Source organism: Podarcis tiliguerta (assembly GCF_965153285.1).
Source record: "Podarcis tiliguerta genome assembly, chromosome: 1".
NCBI lineage: Eukaryota > Metazoa > Chordata > Lepidosauria > Squamata > Lacertidae > Podarcis > Podarcis tiliguerta.
Genome location: NC_139534.1, coordinates 59819410 through 59843628, shown reverse-complemented (window position 1 = coordinate 59843628; position 24219 = coordinate 59819410). Strand labels below are relative to the sequence as shown.

Below are 24219 nucleotides of genomic sequence, written 5' to 3'. Positions count from 1 at the left end.
AATAATGTTTATAATGTTGGGTGGAAAAATATGGATCATATTTTATTTCTGCCTCAGAGGTAAAAGCATTTCAGGGAGGAGGTGGCACACATTTCTCATCCTGCTGCAGCTTGATGTCGGCTTCTGCTGCAGGATGAGAAACAGTCTTTTCTTGTCCCTCTTGTCATAATCGGAGCTTTGCCTTGGTGGCAGCAAGAGATAGATGTGCTGGCTTGCATAGCTGGGCGACAACCATATTTGGCTCAACACACTGTGGGTTTGGGGGTACACTGGAAGAAACAGCCACATCTTGCTGAGGGTGGGAGGTTGACCCTCCAGCCCAGCATCCAACATTCCTTGGATAAAACTGCATTTCTGTACAGCAAATAGAAGCCTAATGTTAACTGGTTTCACCATTATGGATGTTCTAAAGGATGCCTGGGAACTGTGCATCTAGAAACATCGGTGTCCTCCTGCATCCTAACAGTGACGTAAAGATTAGATTAAAAATATGTCAAGGGATCCTCTATCTTCAAGATCCCCATAGCCCAGGAAAGCTTTTTCTGTCAGGGCTGCGAAAATGCTTCTGGCAAAAATTCCCCTTCGGTTCAAGGTTAAGGCTATAGATCTGTACCCACTTACATTGGTTAGGTCTCATTTAACTCTGAGTATTTATGCACAGGATTGCACTGTTAGTCTGGAAGGGAAGTCTCATGAGAGAGAGATGCCAACTCTAGCACAGATTAGTCTGCATACCACAGTTTGTGCGGATTAAAATGCCAAGCATGGTTATATGTGGCTGCAGAGAGGTAATTATAAGGCGGCAACACAATGACCCAAGCTTTTACTGTATATATATTGGTATTTTATTTTATTTCTACCCCCACATTTTAAGGCAAGCATGTGCAAACCGGCTGAGGATGAAAACGTTGAGAGCAATGCAACAATAGAATAGATAGCATATAATAACACAGCAGAGATAACGTTATATATAGCCACTAATAAAATCCAATAAAGAAACTCGGGATACAAAAAAAGGTTTTAGGGTCTGTTTCAAAGCCACAGAGTTCAGCTCTTTGGCAGATGCGCATTAAAATGCATACATGTCACATATTTCCTTAGAGTTAACAGAAAGAAGTTCTAATTGAGATTCGGTTTTGTTTCATGTAACGGACATCCCGCCCCACAATTCTGAGAGCAAGATACAAATAGTTAACTGATACACACAGCTTGCTATGTAAGTGTTCAGGCATCCAGAGTTGAGGTACCCTTGACCTAATGCCTCTCATGGGCTTCTCTTGCAGCATTTACGGTGAGGTCCAACACCAGACTTTCCCCCCATTTCTTCACTACAACTCAAGGATCAAGGCATTTCCTTCATATGTCCTGTTTTACCATTCTTAGAAAATAGCCTTACAAAAACTGGTGGGCAAACCCATTCCTTGCTAAGCAAAGCACAACTTTTACAGATTATTTGTTCTGACTAGCAAGCTTTTTCTGAAGCATAGAGACCTATATCAGGCCCTTAACAATTTTATTTATTTTTAAAAAATGTATATAATGCTGTGTCATAAAAATCTATCGCAGTGGTTTATAAAAACATAAAACTGGACAGTAAAAATTATTTAAAAGCTTCAAATGAATAAAAATAAAAAAATAAAATAAAAACAAACATCAGTAGACCATTGTTAGTGTTGTACACATCATTGCCTGCATAGGCCTGACGGAATAGGGAAGTTTTTAGCAGGCTTTTAAAAGTCTGCACAGAAGACACTATGAACATGTATGGCAATGATATGAATAAATAAGCCAAATTATTAATACCAAGCAGCATCAAATCTGGTGCTGCTTGGGAATTCTAAGAAACCAACAAATGATTGCAGCTTTGAAATCAGTGAAGTTTGGAAAGTTTCAGTCTGCCATCTTGATTCAAAATGGCATCCAATTGTATCCCAACATGGACAAACCTGTTCCTTGATCTCAGGAACCATCATGCAAAATGGGGTTGCGGTATCTTAATAGGTGCCCAAGTGGAAAGTGAGCAAACAACTTTCCAAAATATATAGTAGAGGCAGACACTACGACTTAGGAACAGTTATATCAATTGAGTCATAACTGTCAAACCTGTGCTGGTAATTGGCTTTACTTCCTAGGCAAAAAACCAAAACCAAATCAATTTTTTTTCTTGACAGTTCTTACTACACTTTAATGGCATTGGAATACTTGGGAGAGTTAATACTGGTATCTATGTTACACAGTATTTGAAGGCTGAAAGCTGCTTCTCTTGGCTTAAAGAGCAAGTATATCATAAAAAGTGTGAGATTTCCATCTTTTCCTCTCTGCCTAATGTGATTCTATGCCATGGTCATTTTATGTTCCTGTAAACTCACAACACTCCAGACCTTTAAATGCTGTGATGTCAGGTCATAAAGATGATCTGAAATTAAGCCTTTAATCTGCTTAAGTATTAGGTTCTACTCTTGGATAAATCTACTTTGCTTTAGATTGTTTTTGAACTGTTCCTCAGGAGATTTAACACCCTAGGCTGGTGTTGAATCTAATTTTGGCTAGTATCTCCAGTCTTGATACATTTAACTTAATTTATTTAGCACTGCCTAACAGAGTTCTTGTGCTTAGTTTAAGGCTCTCTGGAGCTTGCCTGCCTTGTGAATTTATTGCGTGTTTCCATGCTGAATGAAGGGTATATAAATAAAGGGTTTTGTGTGAAGGAATATTGAGTTAAGACCACGAAGGAAAGTGTTATAGCTCGAAAAATGTCCATGTGAAATTTTGCAATCCATTTTTGCCCTACCTTACGGCAAACCCAAACTTGTTCACCATAGCAAGTCCCCCTAATGAGCCAGCCCCCTCCCAAAGTTTAAGCCTTCCTGTGGGATAACTAAGCCAAAATAAAGATGGATCGCCCCCATGGCAGTAGCACTCCTTCTCATTATAAGCCTGTAGCAACATGAAGCTTGTCAAAGGGAAGCAGGTAGAGCAAAGAAAGAGTTCAGGAGACCTCAAAGCCTACTGCCGCCAATCAATCAAATGTCTGGGGCGGGCAGGGGAGGAAGAGGACACCATATGTACAGATTGTCTGGATATAAAGACATTTCTCCAAGATTAGCAAAGCTACAGACATATCCATTTCCTTTTTTCTTTTTTCTAACTGGAGGTGGGATGGTGGGGAAGGAGATTTTGTGGAGTAATGGAGAACTGGAATTTATGCAATACTTGGATTTTCACACCTAAACTTCCTTTACCAGTTTAACCGCACAGTTTTAAAGCAGGGGAGGGGAATCTGGAGGCAGTTTGTCCCCCTTATCCAATGCTCTGCCGGGCTGTCCTTGGCAGATGGGAAGTGAGAGCAGTGGAACACTCTCACGCTCCTCCATTCTTTTCTTCTTGATTTTTTTTAAATTAACACATTTGTGTCCCAACTACTGGAAACAATGGGAGAGAAGTAAAAATGTTTCCTCCCCAATGCTAGACTACTATTGGGATCCTTGTGGTTGCCTTCCTGCATCTTAAGGTTTTGAAGAGGTTCCAGACAAGGCAAGTTCAGGGGGAGGGTTTTATCCCTGGCCCTTTCAACCAAGGGGTCACATGTAGGAAGGTGAAAGATCATGGAGATATAGATTCCAGAATTGCTGCTGGCCACCATTGTTGGTAGTGATCTACATAGAGCCTGGTACCATGGCAATGCCTTGTAGCATCTTAACAACTTTCAGCCAATGAATCAAAGCTGGTAGAAAGCTAACAGTTGCTTTCTGTCTTCCGTGTCATGATGCTGCTTCCCATGCTTGGCTCTTTAATGCTATTTTCTTGTTCTTGTTCTTTTTATTTTGTTTTGCTTATGCATCTTTACAACTTATATATACACACCATACAGTATTCACCATTATCTCTTATCCTCGGACTTCCCAGTCCATGGGATTCTAGGTAGTCCTTTGTCAGCTGCATAATCTATTATTCCACCCCTTTTCATCTCAAATCTTCCTTTATTTAATGTTATCTGCTGTTCGTATGTTTATTCCTACTTTTAGGTTAAATTATACCGTCCAAGATACTCTTCAAAGCAACAAAGAAAGGCAGGGATATAGCAACCAATATAAAAGAAAATAAACTACAGGCTAAAGATAGATTACAGGGCCCTGATATTGGAAGAAGAGCACCAACAAAATTAATATAGTAAAAGCTGAGCTTCAAACCTAAAGGTGGAGCTTTTAAACTACTGTCTTGGGTGTCTCCTACCCCTTCAAAGAGCAATATAAACCAGAGAACGGTGAATCTAAGTACTTAAACCAAACTAAATATATTAGAATGGCAGGAAGAAAAGTGGGAGCACCTGGACTCCCAAGAAAGCTCTCACTGACGGGAGAAGAAGATAAAAATAAATCTTGAAATTCAAATTAATATTAATACTCTTTTTCTTGTTCTGAAGCTTATCAAATTGTGTCCAAATTAACAGCTTTTGTGAGTGCAGCATTCTGTCAGCAGCTTGTCTGGACGCCCTTGTGATTCCTTTCTCGCACACACACAAACCTAGGACCCTGCAGCTTTCCCCCTGTGGGGCAAAAAGCAGCTTTTAATCAGGTGATATTAAACAGCAGGTTCTCTCCTGCTGCTGACCAGTGCCTTGGCTCCAACCAGTGTCAGGTCCCTGCAGCTTCTATTCACTTTGCAAAGATTGCACAGGAGATCCTCATCACAGCCCTTCTGCATCACATCGAGTTCCCTTCTCACAAGAGTGTTGTTGTTGAACAGAAAATTACATAGCAGCAGAACACTTTAATGGAATCATTTAACTATGCTCCAAAGAGCAGCCTGAGATGTCTGTAAAGCTGAAGTTTGCAATGTCTTTTTCCTTTTAGCAGTATCAGGGCCAGTTATTTCAACAAGCTGAAGATGTAGATGGAAAAACAGAAATCATCATTAAGGTAAGCACAAGGCACTGCTATCAGACAGCAGTTCAGGAACGTTCCATTCTGTTCTGGAACAATGTTGTCATTGTCTGTCAATGTTATGCATTTCCAGTTTTGGTTTGCTCCCCGCCCCCCAATCCCCTGGTGGTACAGCGATGAAGTCTACCCCATGACTGTTAGGGTGCTGTCATCCACTTACTTGTGGTGGCCTTTGGGACATTCTCTAACTCTGGCTCCAGTATCATGATGCTCTGCTGCCAAGACCACTGGCACGGTCAGATAACACAAGCACAACTGGGAATTCCCTGGGACGAGCTCTGAAATGGCTGGTGCTCTTTGCCTCCTGTGACAGGCTTTGGGTCCCGGCTGCACACATGGCTCTGTGTGCTCAAAGTGTGCAGCCTCTTTCAAATAGTGCCCTCTGAAATTTGGGTGCAGTGTAGATAGCAGCACCTCCTGGCGTGATGTAGCACTTGATGAGTATTGCGTTTTTTGCTTCTGCAGTTGCATGGAGGCTAAAACAGTGCATATGTGTCCTGTTTCCAACTCATAAGGAGGGAGCTCTATCCAACCACTGGCACTCAAGGTGGCAGAGCGGGAGATGTCTGCGCAATACTTTCCATTCCCTGATCAGAGACTATCCCAGTTGCTTCCTTCAGTGTAGATCCCACCCAAACTCACAGCTCAGCAAGGATGTTCTGCAGCTCTTGCAAGAGACAAATGCACTAGGGTGGGGGGCTTATTTGGATTATAGCTAGGGTGTGTGTCATCCTTTCCATACAAGGACATTTTGCCCTGAGAGGCAAGGAGCAGAATTAAGGCTGTGATGCCTATCAGGAAAATGGTACAAGGGAGGGTGAGTTTGAACCAGCCCACCCAGCGTTATAGCTTTGATCCAGATTGGCAAGCCTCTACGGCTACATTTGCCTTTTTAGAAAACATAGGCAATCCGGTCTCGGGCCTCCTGCTGGCACATCTACTTTGGCCCTAGTCCCGAATGTTGCTCCCACGTATATCAAACCTTGTACAAGCCGCAGTGTCAAGGTTGTCAATGGCTTGCGTACAAAAGCAGTTACTGCCGTACCCCCCACTAAAATCAAGGTATATAATTCTCTGGCACCTGTTATATTTCAAGATTTGCAGATAATTTGCAGGCAGATGGTGCAAACAAATTAGGTGATAATGAGAGTGTGAATCAGTTGGGCCCGAAAGCTAGCGGATCCATCTGCACTAAATATGGCCTGTGTTAATGCTTTCACAGCATGTCAATTTATTCACTGCCAAGAATCCCTTCCTGCGCTGGCCTCGTTCAATTATACCAGGTTGCTAATCATGCCTAGGTATGAGCTATAAGCAGATTGAGCTGGGAAACATTCCTTGCGTCCTTATTTTTGTTCAGGTTTTGAACGAGCCACCCCAACACGCAGAGCTTGCTCACTTTAATGGGATCTTATGAACCAAAGGACATAATGACAGCTCACCAAAGCAGTGTCCCCTTTCCCCCCACCAGTTGTATTAAAAGTGTTGCCTGAGGATTTAATGCCTGTTTTTAGGTGAATGAAAAAAATGCAGTTATTCTCAATCAATTCTTTATTCTAATGCTTCCTCACATCTCTCCCCTACCCCCACCCTCATCACCTGTTCTTATTCTGAATAAAAATCCTGGTTCTTCCAAGTGGCTGGCAAAAGGCAGATTGGGGACACGGGGAGGTCTAATGCAGAGCCTTCAGCTTAAAAAGTTATGCCTCTCAGTATTCTTATTCTTGAAGGATAGTCTCCCAGTTTTTCAGTATTACAGACCAGGGAAAAGCATATGGTACGCTCCAGGTGTTGTTGGACTATAACTCCCATCAGCCGCAGCTGGCTTGGCCAATGGTCAGGATTGATGGCAGTTGTAGTCCAATGACATCTGGAGGGCGCCATCTTGTCTCCCTCTGTTGTAGGCTCCTGTTACCTCACTTTGGTGATCAAGAACTGTTGTTCTTTTATTCACAGTTCAGCACCATATTGTTTTACTTATCTATTTTTTATTTATTTACCCCTTTCCATATTTGAGCTCTCTCAGCACATGCTTGTGTTTCATAGTCAGAACTAGCAGTGCTCAGGAGTCCCCTAGAGGTAGATGGTAGACGGGGATTATTTCCATATGTGGTGGACCTGTGACAAGGTTAAAAAATTTTGGGAATCAATTTATAATGAACTCAAAAAAATATTTAGGTATACCTTCCCCAATAGACCAGAAGCGTGTCTATTAGGCTTAATAGGAACAGAAATTAAAATGCGAGATCAAAATCTGTTTATGTATGCTACGGCTGCCGCAAGAACCCTCCTGGCCCAAAGATGGAAAATACAAGACATACCAACTATCCAGGAGTGGCAGGTAAAGCTGACAGAATATGCAGAACCTGCCAAACTGTCAGGGAGGATCCGGGACCAGGAAGATCAAAGATACCAAAATAATTGGAGTAAATTTATTGAATATTTAAAGAAGAATTGTAAAGAGGTTAAGACACTAGGAGGATTGACATAATACCTCCAATGTATAATAGTATTATTATGAGAATGATGTGTGTGATAGAAAGGGGTTAAATATACCGATTGTAAGGAGGGAGGGGAGTCGCGACTCGGCAGAGTCAAAGGGAATGTATGGTTTTATTATGGTTTGTTGGAAAAGAATATGTAAGGAAAACAATAAAAATTTACTTAAAAAAAAAAGAGTCCCCGAGAGCAAGTTACACTGGGAAAAAGAAGCCTGAAGAGGCCATTTTTTTAAGATTTGCATTTTTGAAGGGGAAAAAAAGGATGGGTGATGACAAGGTCAATTCCTCCTGCTCTTCGGAAACCTAAGCAACCCTTTGGAACCTGCAACCCATCTGCACACATTTCCCTTGCATGGTGTTGGCTTGTTTTTCTCTCACTCCCCCCCCCCCCAACTTTCATTTTCATCAGGAAGCATATATATAAATCTTTTCCTGGAATTGGTATTTTGAGTTGTGAAGTAAAGTAATTCATGAAATGAGCTTAGAAATAATGAGAGCTAAAAAAATAATCAGTTGGGACTTTGTGCTTGCCACTGTTTTCTGCCTTCCCCACAAATGGCCATGCGGCAAACCTTTCTGCATCCATCATCATTAGAGACACGATGAAAGCAGGAGCCTAATGAGCTCTCTTATGGGCCGTCCTGTTCCATATATCAGGTTCAGGCTGCAGACCTAAACACGTGTACTACAAAGGGGGACTTTTTTCTTTTCTTTTCTTTTGAGTCATAGACACAGTCCATTTATTTATATACAGCATTTCCCACAAATCCACCTGTGCTCAAAGCTGCGGATATAAAAAGCAATCTGAAACTCAGTCACACAATAACAGTGCATCAATTGATTGATTTAAGAAAATACATACAGCTAATTCATTAAAAAAAATAAATTCAAAGTGGTTCACACCAACTACATAAAGCCGTGCAATTCTTACTTATTTTATATATTTATAATATTTATATATCCCACATTTCCCTCCAAGGCTCACCCATAAACATTCATAAGGTTGAAGAATTTGCATAAAATGCATCAGCTCTTGAAACCTATAATCAAGTTATATTTTTAATACGCTAAAACTGCTTGAACAATTCTTGTTTATGCAAACCTATCCAGTCATACAGAAGTTACATGTGTTTGATTTCTGTTTAGCTAGAGGTGATTTTAACCTTTTCAATGTTTCTAATACCATTTAAAGCTGTTTTCATATAGACAATTTCAATGTTTTGTTTTATATTGTAAATATAATAATAAGGCTATCAATGGCTACTAGCCACGATGGCTATGTTCCACCTCCACGGCCAGAGGAACTCTGCCTCTGAATGCCGGTCGCTGAGTGTTGCAGGAGGGGATAGTAGTCTCACGCTCAGATCCTGCTTGCAGGTTTCTCCACAGGGACCTGGTTGGCCGCTGTGAGAACAGGATGCTGGATTGGATGGGCCATTGGCCTGATCCAGCTAGCTCTCCCTATGTTCTTAAATTAATAGACATGTTTATTCATATCTAACCTTGTTTTGAACCGTATGTGCATTTGAAGAAGTATTGAGAAATACTGCTCCTGCATACTTGGAATATTAAAGAAGATATGGTAAAAATCCACAGTTGGTCTGTTGTATAAACACTTGAATATCTTTGGTCTTCACAACTGTAAAGTCAGAGGTATCCCTCCAAGGTGGAATCTACACACATATAAAAAAAGTTCTGAAAATGATTTTTTAAAAAGCATTTTTAAAAATACATTGACTTTTCCATTAGGCTCACCATTGCCATCTTGTGACACGTATGTTGCACTTAAAACGTTAGCCTTGGCTTCCATGGCTTCAGAAAGACTGGAGGGGAGAAGTCTAGGGAACTGAAGTGCCTGTTTAATCCTTCCAAGTGCTCAGTTGCTATAGGCAAGAGTTGATTAATTTAAAAAATAATAATAAAGTATTCCCTACACAGGACCTCTGTAATTGTGCATCACTTCTGCCCTTTACCATGTATCTCGTACTATTAAGGCTTTGCAGGAGAGAGTGCTTCTTTCCTCCCCATTGACTTAGCTTCTGTGTCTGCGTTGTGACAGCAATCCTGTGTAAACTGTGGTCGGGAAGCAATGAACGAGTGCACTGGCTGCCATAAAGTCAATTACTGCTCAACGTTTTGTCAGCGGAAGGTAATAAATTCCTTATACTCCGCAAAGCCAGAGAAACAAACACCCATGGCCTCTCACTTTTCAGCTGTCACCACTCATTTATTTCACTGGGGCTTGATCAGAAGGGCTGCTTGGTAGATTCCTTCACGAAAAACCCACCAACCTGAAGGGCCTCCTGTTCCCATGTGAACCTACCCAAACATGAAGATTATCTAGTAAGGCCCAACTGGCAGGTTTCATTGTCTGCTGAAAAGCCCATAGCTTTTGATGGTAGCTCATTTAGCGAACAGTCCCCTCCCTAGTTTTATTCCCTGGCTCTTATCCTTTTGGAGCCATGTTAAAACATATTTTAGTTACTCAAGTCTTTTCATGTGGTAGTTTTAGGGCTGCTTTTAATGTTTGGGTTTGGTTTTTTTTAAGATGTGGGTTTTAATTGAATTGTTACAAAATCATTGTTTTTAGTTGGTGCTCTTCAGTTTCCAATGAGAAAATGTTTTTGGAGAGACAGGGTATAAATGGGATTTTAGTTCCCTTTTGCTAAGTGATATTAGGATTCTGGTGTATGTACTGGGGAAATCTCAAAGCAGAATGTCACCTCATAAAACTAGAATTCCGCAGCCCTGGCCCAGTGTTGCTACGTTTTTCTTTTACCCGGTAACTGCTTTCATTTCACACTCTTTTCTTTTTGCCCCTCCTGTTCAGGATTGGAAAGACCACCAGCATATATGTGGCCAGGCAGCCACGGTTACTGTTCAGGCAGAAGAAGTGGATGTTGCAGACAATGTGATAGAGAAAGTTATTGTCTGAAGAGCCCCACCTCTTCCATCTATATGGACATGTGTAGGGAGCAGACTGGCTGGACCAGTAACCCCGCTGTGAAGTCCTACTGAACTGAACTCATCAGAAGATCAAACCGTGATGTTGTTTACATGTTGCTGTTCTCTAACTGTGCCAAAACTGACAAGACACGGACAGGAGAACATTTAGGGGCTCTGCGTGTTTTTAAGAAAACTCTGGAACTTACCGTACATTATGTTTACAGTCCTCTGTGTGGAACCGCTGCAAAACTGATGGACAGTTTGAATTGTTGTATCCTACAGCTCTGGTGGGTTCTTTGAAGTGACTTAAAAGGTTCTTTAAAGTGGTTTATGAGACCTGTTTTCTCTGATGTTCCTCCAAAGTGGTCCACATGAAACTTGAATTGTTGCCATTGTTGTTCTCTCCCTACCTCTCATGTAACAAAACAAATATGGAACAGCCCAGCCCTTCAGTGGGTTTTGTGTGCTGACATTAGGGTATATACCTGGACTTTGACTATCACTGATTTTAGGTTTGGTTGTTGCATTCTTCCATCCCACCCCCTGCAAGACAAAGTTCTCTGACATATTCGGAATTCTGTATTGTGCAGATATTGAGCAAACTGCAAAGCAGTCAGAAAACTTCCTGTAGCATTCACTCTGAGTGCAAATGCAAATCTGTGGTGTCTAAATGGCTATAAACAATTGATTTGAATAGCTATATAACAGTTGATTTGTTCAGTATCACCAAAACTTTGAGATTATAGCACAGCTAGACCTAGCCAATTCACACACCTCACATATGTAATAGACCAGCTCGTCTTGCACAAAACACCCTCTTATTTACTCCTGAGGAGAAACTGAGAAGACCGCACTGTGTCTACGGAGGTCACTACCATTTTAATTTTTACACATCTCAGTTTGTTTTCCACCCCCACCCACTTCACTCCATAAAATAAATGATAAAACATTCTCTCATATCTCCCTGCAAGAAAGAGCTCAGCACTAATCAGTAATCAAATCAGTAAAATGAATACTTTATAAAGAGTTTACAGCTCTGATTTCGTGCTGCCAGAAATAAGCGAGAAGGTGCTATTGTGCGTTTCACTTTAGGAAAGAGGCTTACATTCCTGCAAGGGAATTGATTTGAAAGCAGCACCTTCCTGAGTGTTAAAATTGCAGGATATAAAATGAGCATTGGTTTTAGGCCATATTCGTTCGTATAAAAGGAAGAACGTTTTTGGAAGTCATAGGAATAAGAGAAGCACAATAAAATGTTGCTGATATTGTTAGCACTTGCCATTTTCTTTCCTGTGTCTGTCCTGGTCCTCGTATTTATTTATAAATTTGCATTATACTTAAAAATAAACTTAATAAAATAAATAAAGAGTGGCTGCGCACAATCAGATGCTCCCCAAATAGGGTCGTGCTGACTTTTGCTTCAGTGCAGCATTGAAAAGCATAATGTTACTCTGGCATTGCAAAGACATTCACGAGTGCTTTGCAAATGCATTCTATATATAGACTTTCAATTGCACTTTGGTGTAATTTTAGGGAGGAAGGTTGTTCTTGATCATGCCAAATAACTCTGTTGCCAAATTTCCAGTTCTGGTTGCAAAGCTTTGAAAACTTCTAAGCAACGAAACAGCCCATCAGAAAGTCTTAAATAACAGCCAAATAGTGCATTTTTCTTTCATCCAGGGAAATCAGAGCTTTAAAAATCATGTCTCTGCGGTAAAGGAATTTTCCTTGCAGGTTAAATGTAATGAGCAGTATTCTCCTCAGTAGAAAGTGTAAAGTAAGAGGAACTTGTGTCATCACCATTTTAGTCCTTATGCTGAGAGTAATACAGTTTATAATCAGAATGTGGGGAAGTTACACATCTGTGTGTACTTGATGCACATCCCACACAAGAAGAATGCTTCAATGTCACCTTGTCCATTTTGTGTTGACCACTCTTAGGGATATACATGGCAATAACGTTACCTCGGTCTCCATTTCAGTGGGGTCTTTTGCAAGAAACGTTGGCTTGTGTCCAGGGCAGTTTCATGATTAGCAGTCAGTGTGAGCAAGCAGAATGTCTCCGATGTGAAGAGGCAGAAACTAGGAAATGCCCTTAATTTGGATAAGATAGGGGCTTTGCGTTTCTCTTCGAACTAGAATGTGAGCTCATGGGTGAATGGGAAAGATATCTGCAAATGCTTTCAACAGGTGTCATCACTTTGTGGTGAATCTTGAGGCTAAACTGGGCTTGTGATCCCAAATCACGAGGCAAGGGGGCATCTGCCCAGTTATAAAATCAAACAGGACTTGCAGTTGAAACTTACTTGAACACAGACAGTGGAGCAGCACCTGGGACAGCAGGCTGTCAAATGTTTGATTGTGGTGAGAAATAGGGAATGGAAGAGAAGATAGTAGCAAGGGAGGAACGTGTGCCAATGCATATCCTTGGATGCAGATGAGGAGACATGGGAGAGTTAAGCAAGTGCTTCATGGCAAAACCAGGTTTTGGAGGTTGAAAGAAGGGAGAGTTTTGATTTCCTACCTCTTTGGGGTTGTCTTGGTTATCATCTCCCTTCTGAATGGAAAGGCCACCAGTGCTATCTGCCTGTTTGTGCCACCCTGACCTTTATCTGATGAAGATAAGAGCTGACTCGACTCTTAATGAGCTGCAAAAGGAGATGGTCTTGGAAAAAGGAGCTGCTTCTTTTTCAGTCCCTTTCACATTCCTCATGTCTTCTGCTAGACTTTGGCCTTTGGAGCAGTGCAATTCAGCAGGGAAACGAGACCTTTGCAAGGAGTAACTGGGTTCAATAGCATCAGGGTGACTGGAGAAACTGAGCTCAGCAGGGTTGCTTTGCATGGTGCAAACCTAAGGGCCAGATTTAGAGCACAGATGAAACAAAAATATGTCCCAATACCAGGTGTATGCCTACATCTCCCAACCTCTTCCATGGGGGGCAGGTGCCTCTCTTCTCCCTCACAACCGCTCCTAGCTGGGTATGGCAAAGGATCTAGATTGGCAGTTCAAGTTAAGCACATGGAAATCTTTTTTTTAAAAAAAGAGAGTGAGTTGAGTTGTTCTCTGCAAGAATCTTATTGTGCTGTCAGTTCTGCTAGAATATCTGATGTGGGAGCAATGAGCTTTGAGGCATTTCAATGCTCTACCTCCAACTATGCGCAACCGATATATTGGTAAATAAGTGCAAATATTTCAAAATGGCAGTTAGCCTTCAGTAACCTCATTCCAAAGGAAACCAAGCCCAGGGAAGTGCTAGAACCTCTTAATCATTTTGCCGCCAAGAGAAGTGTAGCATGTAGAACAATATACTCCATGGCAGTTCAATCTTCCTTCCTTTCATGGTCAAGCATTTTCATGCACCTCTGGCTACTGACTTCCTTCTTACTTTCCTCTCCCCTCCTCTTTTTCCCAAGGCCCAACTTATTCTTATCTGACCAGTTTAGCGGACACAATGTCAGGAAGCGCCATGTAGCTTTGCCTAATCACAACATTGCAAGAGGCAAAGCTTCCTTGGGAACACACTTTGTGACTCTTCAAAGCATCTCCCCTGCTGGTGCTGCTCTGCTGTGTAGTTCCTTGCTTACACTATTATGCTAGTTGCCATTAGTTGTACAAAAAGGCAAGGCATGGGAGGGGGCCGCAGAATTATATGAGGCGTGAGTGTTGGCCATTAACAGAGGCAAATATTACCCAGCTTGTGTGCTGCTAGTTCTGCAGACTCTCCTCGACAGGACTCAATAGAAGCAAATAAACTTAGGATTGCTGTTACCACCACCCAGTCTTGGGCTATGTAGACATTCATGTCTTAAAATGCAGCGAGACTCCTCTGTTTCTCAAATTGCATTTGCAAGTCGGTGTGCACACCAGAGGGGAGGCAGGGATGTCTTTACCTGAAGTCCCCTGGAACTCCTATTCATGAAGCTGTCATCTGCACATGTGCAATGGCTGTCTCAAAGGGCTTAGCCGTCAAGTGAATGTGGCTTACATTTTCAAATCAGATGGAAGCTGGTTTAATGGAAAACGCCACTGAACTGTTGGCAATTTGGATGCAACTCAGCTTGCAGAAGAGAAGTTTGCATGGGATTAAGATAGCGTGAGGGGCCTCCACATTCCCAGACCATCCCTGATCCTTTAACCTATCACCTTATTTATCTCCTTGCAGAGTGATACATCTTACGTTTCATTCTGTTTACAGCTTCCTCCTCCTCACACTTCCTCTCCTGGACCTCAATATTAGAAGTAATCTTTAACTAACTATGGCTACCATGTTCTGCTCTACACTAGTTAGAACAGAACTGGAAACTTTTCTATCCAAGATATGTATCTCCTACAATAAACCACTTTATTATTTTCTTACCAATGAGCATCTCTCTGTGTGTGATTGCAGCAGGTAAAGTGTACACTCTAATCAAGATTCCCCAGATGAACATTGCTCACTCTGCACACTAAAGGGTAACTGGACCCTGTCACCCCAATACAAACAGTAGTAGTTCTCAAGAAACTACAGGATAGATGTGGATTGTGGCTAATGTGTACACCAGGGGTGGGAGCATGCTAGAGCCATAGCAGACAGTCTTAATTTCTCAGTACGGCACTCAGTTTGAAGCTATTCAGGATAAAGGTTGAGAAACAGAAACAGATATAACCAAAATAATGTGCCATTTATTTGCCCGTAGTTTTTCCTTACATTTCTCCTCCTCCCCTTTAAATGCAGTAGTGGAAGCTGCAACAGGAGACCAACAGCTAGAGAAGGAAGGAAGGAAGGAAGTCTTACTGCCTCTTCCTGTATTTTTCTGCTAATAATCTATCCCTCTGCAGTGCTGCTTTTCACCCTATATATTTTTCTCTGCAGAGGGTAAATAGGCCTCCCAACACACACACACACACACACACAAGCCTGGGTTAAGAAGCTCCATACCCACTTACCAGTCTTCCACACCAGTCTCCACAGCTGACTTCAATGTTAATTAGAAATCCATGTCAAATTGTCTTTAGATTCTATCCCATTTTTACCATTGTGACACCTAAGCAAATCAGGAATCATCTCCAAAAGAATTCCTAAGGCAGAAGCTAGAAGTCATCATGGCTACAGGATTCTGTGCACATCTTTACATGATTCGTGAACTGCCTTGGGACAACAGTCCTTGGTTAAATCTCACTTGGTTGGCACATTCGAAGGTTAAAATTAGAACAGCAAATGTATTACAAAATAGCGAGTTGATTTAATCATCTGACTCTTAATTAATATCATTAGATGAAAATAACTGAATATATTACCTGGAGCTCAATTGTGTGTGTGTGTGTGTGTAAGAGAGCGCACTGGTGCTATTTAGGGAGGAGAGAGAAATTCAGTTCAGTTGCCTTTGAAGGTTAATCTGCTGAATTCAGACTTTTTGAAACAATAGAACATAGCCATCTTTTGAAGTTTACATTCTTCCTATTTTGCAATGCTGGTCACCAGCCAAGTAATATGTACAAAAATGCAAGTAGTGGAGTAGCATGTGCATAAAAAAAACTAGTGGGGGGGAAAAAACCTTACAAACTTCATTATTTTAGGGGGAAATGCTCTCCAAAATATGTATTTAGGCAAAATGGCATACAAATGTGTAATTATGAGAAATTCACACTAAAATTATGATGACTTTTCATGAAGACTTAAAAAACCCCACAAACTGATGTGAACTTGAGAACTGAATTTGAGATTGGAAAAATGGGAAACTAAGAGAAACCAGAATTGACAGATTCAGCCATCCCAAGCATAATTCCAGCCAAACTGCAACTCCGATGTATGTATAATATCTGGAGATATTAGTTCCTGGGTGTACAAGAAAACCCTGCCAGGCTCTGTTTAAATAACCCCTGCTGTGCATGCAAGGAAGGTAATGAAGCGTGAGATTGGCCCAGCCTGAAAATTGGCTTGCTTCCCTTCTTTATTACCCTTTTGGACAGTCATGAATCAGCAGGAGGTCTCTTACAAGTGGATTGCAAGAGCTTATTGGGAAATAGAAACAATAATTTTGAAATATTCAGCAGGAAGCAGTACATGCCCGGGTTTATATGGAGTTAGTTCAGCAAAGCATGTCTTATAAACTGTGTGTGTGTGTGCATGAGATTTTATCTTTAATCAGGCAGACATCCTGTTTGTGTTTTCATTTTGTCTGGAGCATCACTATATAAACTGGATGGGTTGACTTAAAATTGTAGGGATAGTGCTTCCAGGGATGAATGGAGTTTGATGTGTGGATTTGAGCCCTTGCGAAAGGCCCCAGGCAGAGATAAACATCTATTGGTGATTGTCAGTTATATGGTAGTTAATAAGTGTTAGAACTAGGAAAGGTTTTACAGCACCACCAGAAGGTGCTTGAATTCTTTTCTAGGGGAAAATGGTACCATAAATTGGGTTGGGGGGCAACCACTGCAAATGTTTCTTAGCACATGCTGGAGCTTGGCATGTAGATAGATGCACACTTGAAGGTGGTACACAGGGGTGACGACACATTTGTTTTAGGCCACATCAGCAGTCTCACCAAAAGTAGTAGCCTCTCTATCAGCCTTCCCCAACCTGGTGCCCTCCAGATGTTTGCATTACAGCTGCCAGCAGCTTTAGCCAGCATGATGGGAGTTGCATGATGGGAGTTTCTCTTCAAAACATCTGCAGAGCACAAAACTGGAGGAAGGCGGCTCCATCTGACAATAAATGAGTTATTTGAAAAGATCATTTGTGCCGTGGATAAATGCCTATGTCCATAATTGTTGTGCAGTCAAAAGAGGAACTGCATTGTTGTAGCATCTGTCTTCACCCAACCGGAGGAAAAAAGACTGAAGCACACAGTAATGTAGCAAGAAATAAAACTTTAATAAACTATACAAAGAAGTTAAATTTGTCTGGCTCTTTGCCTTGTGTAGTACACTCTGTTCTATATTCAGAATCCAGTTCTATGTTTAGAATCCAGCAGTGTTAGCAGAAGATGTGCAAAACTTTGCGGAAGTAGTTCCTAAATTCAGTGTTGAAGACGGTGTAGATGATGGGGTTGAGGGCACTGTTGACGTAGCCCAGCCATGTCACAATGCTGGTTACCTCGCTGGGGATGGTGCAGGAGTGACACAAGGCTCTGGTTATGTGGACCACAAAGAAAGGAGTCCAGCAGAAAAGGAACACACCTGTGGCAGACAGAGAGACAAGGACAAACAAACTTAAGTTCTGATTGCCGAAGGCTCCCCATGAAGCCAGAGGTCAGGTAACTTAAATCTTCAAATCTCTGTGCCTCCATTTCTCTGATGCAGAAGAGTTTCATTCAAGAATAACGTCAATTAGCAACTTGGAAAAGTGGAATAGATTCTACAATGCGAGGCGAAGTGTCGTTAGTAAGCTCATGACCCCCAGTGCTATTTCTTTATAACTCCTGAATCAGGAGAGACAGTGAAGCCCTGGCTCAGTGTCTAGACCCAACACTGGGCTGGATGAGAGTGAAAAAGCTGAGCCTTAACCCTGACAAGAAGGAGGTGTCCATGGGTGAGTACAAGGCTGCCAACAGATGGATGGAAAGGGCTGGATTTGGTGGAGAGGGGAGCAGACCAGCAGAGGCCTCAGACTCTTAGCTTTATTTATTTTTTTAAAGCAAGTCAATCAGGCAAAAATGAAGACAGCTCTAATGCTTCAGCACGCAGCAGGCAGCACCATTGCTAAGGACACTTAATCATTGTTGCTAAGCAAACAAAGGAAATAATGTTGACCCTTCCCAACTGGGAAGCTGATTGGAGGGAGATACTGAGGTATTTTGTTTTTGTTTTGTTTTTACAATATTGAAAGAATACAATTTATTTTGTTTAAATTGGTACCACTATCATCAGTGCCACCTCAGCACTCAAATCCATACCTAAATAAGCGCCGAAGAGGCCCCCCCCCCACACACAAGCAGAGCCATTTCTAACTCCCTGCCTAAGGGAACTCTTCTCACCCCATGTGTGAGATTATTAGAGAATCCTCTGGTGTCTGGTTCAATTATTGCCCTGGGTGTGTAAAACAACAAATCTTTCAGTGCATGTGTCTTTCCCACATGCTCAGTGTCATATTCTAACTGAGTCATTGTGCCTGTGCAAACCATAGTTAATTACTTAACTGAGGCAGGAATGGGAAACCTGAGCCATCCTGATGTTGTTGGGATTCCATGTCTCACATTAACCCCAGCCAGCATGGCAAATGGTGAGGAATGGTGGGACTTATAGACCAACAACAACTGGAGGGCCACAGGTATCCCATACATGGGTTAAGGCATTTGTATACTGTCCTTCTTAATATTTAGCCCAGTAAGAGTACATTGACTTGTACATTTTGGGAGGCAATTCCCTGAACACCAACCAGCATAGGAATCTGATAAGCAAACAAAGGATCTGTGGCCAGGAGGATGAAGTGCTGGTAAACACCAGCATTACAACCAAATTGGGCTTTGGACACTATATATATACACACACACACACACACACACACACACACACACACCCCTGCATAACAATAAATCTTCATTTAATACAAGCCAAGATCTTTATGCTGAAGCCAGTACATGATGGGGGGAGGGGAGAGATGGGGGAGATGTGCTTGGACCCAATAGTTGTCCCCGGCTTCATAAACCATTCTTTATAAAACACTGAACGACCATCTGAACCAAGTCTCTATCTTACACACGGGGGGGCTGAGTCTTATTTTCATCCATGTGTGGACAATGAAGGTGCACAGGGGAATGGTGACCAGATTACCATTTTCAACATGGAGCAGAGCTCCTATGCTTTTACAGGAGGGAGATGTAGTTCCTTTTGCCGCAGAAGAAGCTGCAACCTGTCCAAATCACTATTGGGAGACTTGCTGATGCTGTACACTGCAGGGCTTTGTGGGAGAGGCACCGTGACAGGTCGTAAAGGCTTCACCCAACCCCTGTGTTTAGCCTGAGAGCTCTTCAGCAGACAGGTACTCTTTACTACTCAACAGGAGGGAAGCTGGTTATAATTTTTACAAATGCCTCAGAAAGCCTGCGAGTTTAGTCTACAATTAGCAGGAAAGCCTCCAAAGAGGCAAATTGCTGGCGGAGGAGAGGAAGCCCTTAAGCACTGAAGAGAAAGAAAAAAATTTCACAGCTGCAAGGGTCCATTATGTGACCATTTAGTTTGACCTGAATAAAGCTGGTCACATAAAAAACACATAGCCAGTTCTGGTACTGAAGGCAGGCTTCTGGCACAGCTTCTCACATAATTTCAAAAGGGTTTCTTGACAATAATGGCTTCTATCACCACTCCCCCGCTCCAACCTCTTGGCCCACCATTCTGCTGAATTTTCTCCTGAGATTGCTGAAATATGCTATTGGTTTTCTCATTAAACACCTCCATTAAAATGAAATTTCCATTAAAACTTTCCTAATATAGCGTTGTTGCTTGCCACCCCAATCTCTGAGCAGTGCAATTTCCAGGGGTTCCAGGTGCTTACCCAGGGTTCGTGTTTTCTTTGGGATGAGGCACAGCAGAGACTGTGGTATCTTTAGAATAGATGGTTTATTTACACATATATACAACCTGAGCCTACAATGGAGGGAGGCCACAGCATTAACACCCCAAAGGGGCCTTGCTTCTCCCAGAACCACAGCCTTTGATTCCAGCAGAAGTCAGCCATGGCTCTCTGACCCTTTCACTGAGATGCAGAGGCTGTTTAGGAGAAGCGCCAGAGCTCAGTGGTAGAGCACATGCATTGAATGCAAAAGGTTTCGGGTTCAATTCCTTGGGTCTCTAGGTACGGCTTGGAAAAACTCATGCCTGAAATCTGGAAGATCCCCTGCCAGTCAGATGGACCTGTGGTCTGACGTGGTGCAAGGAAGATTCCAACATCAAAAGAGCAGTTCCAATTCCAATTCAAATGGCCCAGTCATGGCCACCTTTGATGCTACAGAAATAACGTGGACGGCCCTGTTAGCATTAAGCGGTTCCTAGTCACAGGGGCTCCAATGCCTGCCACAAAGAAGGGCCCATTTAGAGTACTCAGGGTGGAACATATAGGAGAAGTAACATTTCCTGCTAGTGCTCTTTACATTTCATGCATTACGGGGGGGGGGATCTAAACTTTGTATGCCCTCCTCAATTTCCCCCCACTAATCATGCTTTATGGAAGTTAAGTGCACTGATTCCAATTTGCAAAAGCTAGTGCACCCTCTGATAACAGGATGTAGATGCTCTAGTGCCTCAGTCAAAAGTCTCATGTATGCAGCAAAGCAAATAATGTACACAGCTTCCTCTGCACTGCACAGCCCTTTCCATGTACAGAACTATTCCCTTCACCACAGTGAATGTGGCAGCCCTTGTAGAAGAGGGAGCACCATGTGGGTGCCCCATATATACCCCCACCAGATGAGGTTGCTTCTCTGTAGGTGGTCTGACATTCTGCTAAGTAGGGTTTCTCAGCCGTTCTGAAATTCAAGCAATCGGCCATGTCAAAGGAACTGTTATGACAGGCACATTTGACAGATTTGAAAGGTTTTTTTTTTTTTTTAAGTACACACACCAATTCTCAGAGTGAGTATGGTGTGTGTTCAATACAAGGGTGTACTTTTGACCCAGTACCTATTCTGTACCCACTTGGGATATTTCTAACGTCAGATATTACAGCGCACAATCACTGACCACGGGTGCAAGCCAACCTACTATTAATTATACTATCCCTTTATGATAAAAATAAAAGAGATCCTCCGCTCATCCATACACTTATCTCCTTTGTCAGGTCACAGGTAGATCTGTTCCCTTGCTCCTCAACACAGCTGGGAATCTCTGCATGCCTTGAATGAAGCAAGAGATCCTATCAGCCATCCATGGAAGAGCCAGGCTAGCACATATGTTCAGAAGCAGAATGCCATTCATGGGTGGGAGCCCTGATTCTTCTCTTTTGTCAGAGACTTAGGCTTGAAGTGAGATGGGCGCACAACCCTAGAGTCGGACACGACTGGCCCGCAAAGGCAGGGGTACCTTTACCTTTAGACTTGAAGGCGGAGTTTGGATGGAGCCCAGAGGAGATGAGTGAATCATGCAAGAAATTAAGCACAACTGGCATATGTTACTTGCGGAAAGATTCCTACTACTTAAAAATTCAAATTGTAGCAACAAAGTTATGCTGTGCACTGCTCTGCCACGAAGGCCAGTTCTATCAGGACAATGCTGGGGAACCATTGGCCCTCCAGATGCTGTTGGACTCCAACTCCCATCAGCATGGTCAATGGTCAGAGATAATGGGAGTTGTAGTCCAACAACATCTAGAAGGCCAAAGGTTCCTCATCCCTGTAACAAGACATCCAGCAGCAAAAGGTGTGTCATATATATTTTTCAAAATCTTCCAACAGGAGAAAGAGTTAAAGATTCAACTGGATTTTTGTGGGTAAACACTATTATGTGAAAAAAGGTGTTTTAGGGAAACTGAAATGTTCTCTGAAAGGTGCCCACAAAAGCGTCCCCTTTTTTGTCTAATTTGCACATTATGCTAAACCATGGCTTATTAAACTATATTTTACTAAACCATGACTTAGTGTTATGTAGTGTTATGTACAAACCTTGCTATGTGTGTTATTGTTGGTTTAATTATGGCTTGGTGCTACATGTGAACCCAGCACCTTACCTTAACAGCATTTGGGGGGGGGGGGTTGGCTACCCTGCCCCCAAACTCACCACAAGCTACAAAGGAATATAGCAAGAGCTGCTGGGAAACAAAACAAAACTCTGAAGAAACAAGCCTTGGTTTGATCTCCTGTTGCACAATTCACGGGCAACCCATTTAAATCAGTATAACACCACTTTAAATCGTCATAGTTTCCTCCTAAGAATCCTGGGAATCCCAGTTTCTTAAAGGTGCTGAGAGTTGTTAGAAGTCCTTGCTATTCCGCTCACAATTTCCAGGATGGCTTAACAAACAATCAATTCCTCATCCCTGGGAACTCTAGAAAGGGAGGGGCTAGCTGAAGTCAGACTGAGATAGGTGGGGCAATGCCCCATTTGCCCTAATGAACCTGACTTTGCTGCATGTGGTCATGTAGGAAGACATACAAAGGACCCAGTCTGACACAGCTACTTAGATAAGCAACACTCAATCCCATCAATTTGGTGCTTTTGTTTAACCAGCTATCAGCACTGTGAGGTGAAGAGAGACAACAAGAGTAAAGAAAATTAGGGTAGATGTGCCCTAATATGGTCTTCATATTAGAATCCCAAATCCCACAACTGGTTACTGGCTGCTTCCCATTTCTGTTAATACGAGCCTTCTAAATTGTTTCTGATCCCTGCTGATTCTCAGTCCTATTAAATAACCACTGAGCATTGAATACTCACCAACCACAACTGGCAGCACCTTCATAGCTTTCCTCTCTCTGCCATTGATCTTTGCCTGCTTCCTTTTGAGTCCTTTATGTGGTGGGTATCTGAGGTGTGGGTAGGACACAGTCTGAATCCCATTGGTCACGTAGTCCCTGGGAAAAGAGCACTCGGAGCAGGTATATCGGTTGCGCTCCTCCAACTTGACCTCAGCCTGGTTCCTCTCAATGACAGGTGGCGGACAATACAGTGGCCTGTTGCCCAAGTAGATGCTGCTCTTCAGCTTGGCCTTCCGGGCTTCCTCCCAACGCCTAAGTCCCTGGAACATGGCACAGTACAGGACCAGCATGACAGGGCAAGGAATGAAGAAGGAGCAAATAGAAGAGTACACAATGTAGTTGTTATCCTCCAGCTGACATAATGTAGGGTCCCGGTCTGGAACATTGTTGAGGCCAAAGATGACCGGGGAGGCCACAGCAAAAGCAAAGATCCATGTGGTGGAGATGAGGACCAGCTGCCTTAGGTCAATTTGCCGCCGGTTATAGTTCAGTGGGATGGAGACAGCAATGAACCTGGAACGACAAAGAAGAAGGTGAAGCTGGGAGTAGTCTTGTTGGAGTGGATGGCCTAGAGCATCTCTATCTCTACCATCAGGTGGCCAACATAGTTGTTGCTGTTGACTCCAACTCCCATCACTTCTGACTGTTGGGAATGTTGGCGGGAGATCCAACAGTGTATGGGGGCACCAAGTTGGCTACCCAAGCTCTAGGAATCCAGCCAAGATGTATGAATGCACACACTGTCAGAGGTAAACAGCTTTTGCCTCATTAACCTGTTCTTATATCCCTGACTTTGTTTCTCCTGCTCCCATCAATCTATTCCCTGAAATTTTGTTTTCTCCCTTGCTGCCCTTATGCTGGGAAGTGTTTCCTAGAACATCTTACTTCCTTCAAAACCCACCTTTTCTTTGAACTCTTTGTCTGTACCCACTAGTCCCCATTGCCTGTTGTAGCTTGCCCCAACCTGGTGCCTTCCCAATGTTGTTGAACATCAACCCCAGTCTACACAGTCCAAGCTTATGATCACCTAGAGAAGCCCCTTTCAGATGTTATCCCTCCACACACTGAAAGAACAGATGGAGAGGAAAGAAGGTCCATGGGCCTATGCCACAACTTCCTTGCCAGCACCACACTAGTCTGTCACTTATTGAGTGGGAGATCTGATGGGGGGTTCTATGTGTGTTTGGCTGATTGTTTTTCAGGTTTCCCTATGTGATCAGGAACCAGCTGCCTTGAATGGATCAAAGCTGCATGTTGGACTGTTGAAACTGATTAAAAAACAAACAAACCAGCATGGACCAATTTATAATATATATCAAGGAATTATAAATAATTTGCTAAAACTATTTTCAAGTGGATCGCCAAACAAAACAGTAAATTAACACTGGGAAATCTGTATCCATCAATGACCTCTGAACAGGGCATATTTGCTAATGGAA

General features: G+C 42.5%; 2 protein-coding genes across 11 annotated transcripts in view; one reads left to right on the top strand and one right to left on the bottom strand.

The window, feature by feature from the left end:
• The window catches only part of DEAF1 (DEAF1 transcription factor), a gene marked incomplete at its 5' end in the record, with an annotated part of 30734 nt that extends 19076 nt beyond the window's left edge, over window positions 1-11658 (top strand). For 4 of the 10 annotated variants that reach the window (XM_083427971.1, XM_083427970.1, XM_083427969.1 and 1 more), the window contains 3 exons: window positions 4854-4919; window positions 9504-9593; window positions 10275-11658. In XM_083427971.1, coding sequence (XP_083284097.1) covers window positions 4854-4919; window positions 9504-9593; window positions 10275-10379 — 261 coding nt within the window. In that variant the 3' untranslated portion in view covers window positions 10380-11658. Of the gene's footprint in view, window positions 1-2171; window positions 2296-4853; window positions 7023-7632; window positions 8331-9503; window positions 9594-10274 lie in introns of those variants that run through there. The other 6 variants (XR_014508073.1, XR_014508074.1, XR_014508075.1 and 3 more) reach the window with 4 other exon arrangements.
• A 5568-nt stretch (window positions 11659-17226) lies between these two features.
• DRD4 (dopamine receptor D4) overlaps window positions 17227-24219 on the bottom strand; it is a 36275-nt gene continuing 29282 nt past the window's right edge. Inside the window, exons 3-4 of the mRNA XM_083428249.1 lie at window positions 22740-23293; window positions 17227-17552 (exon numbers count right to left, since the gene is read on the bottom strand). Coding sequence (XP_083284375.1) covers window positions 17350-17552; window positions 22740-23293 — 757 coding nt within the window. The 3' untranslated portion in view covers window positions 17227-17349. The remainder of the gene's footprint in view (window positions 17553-22739; window positions 23294-24219) is intronic.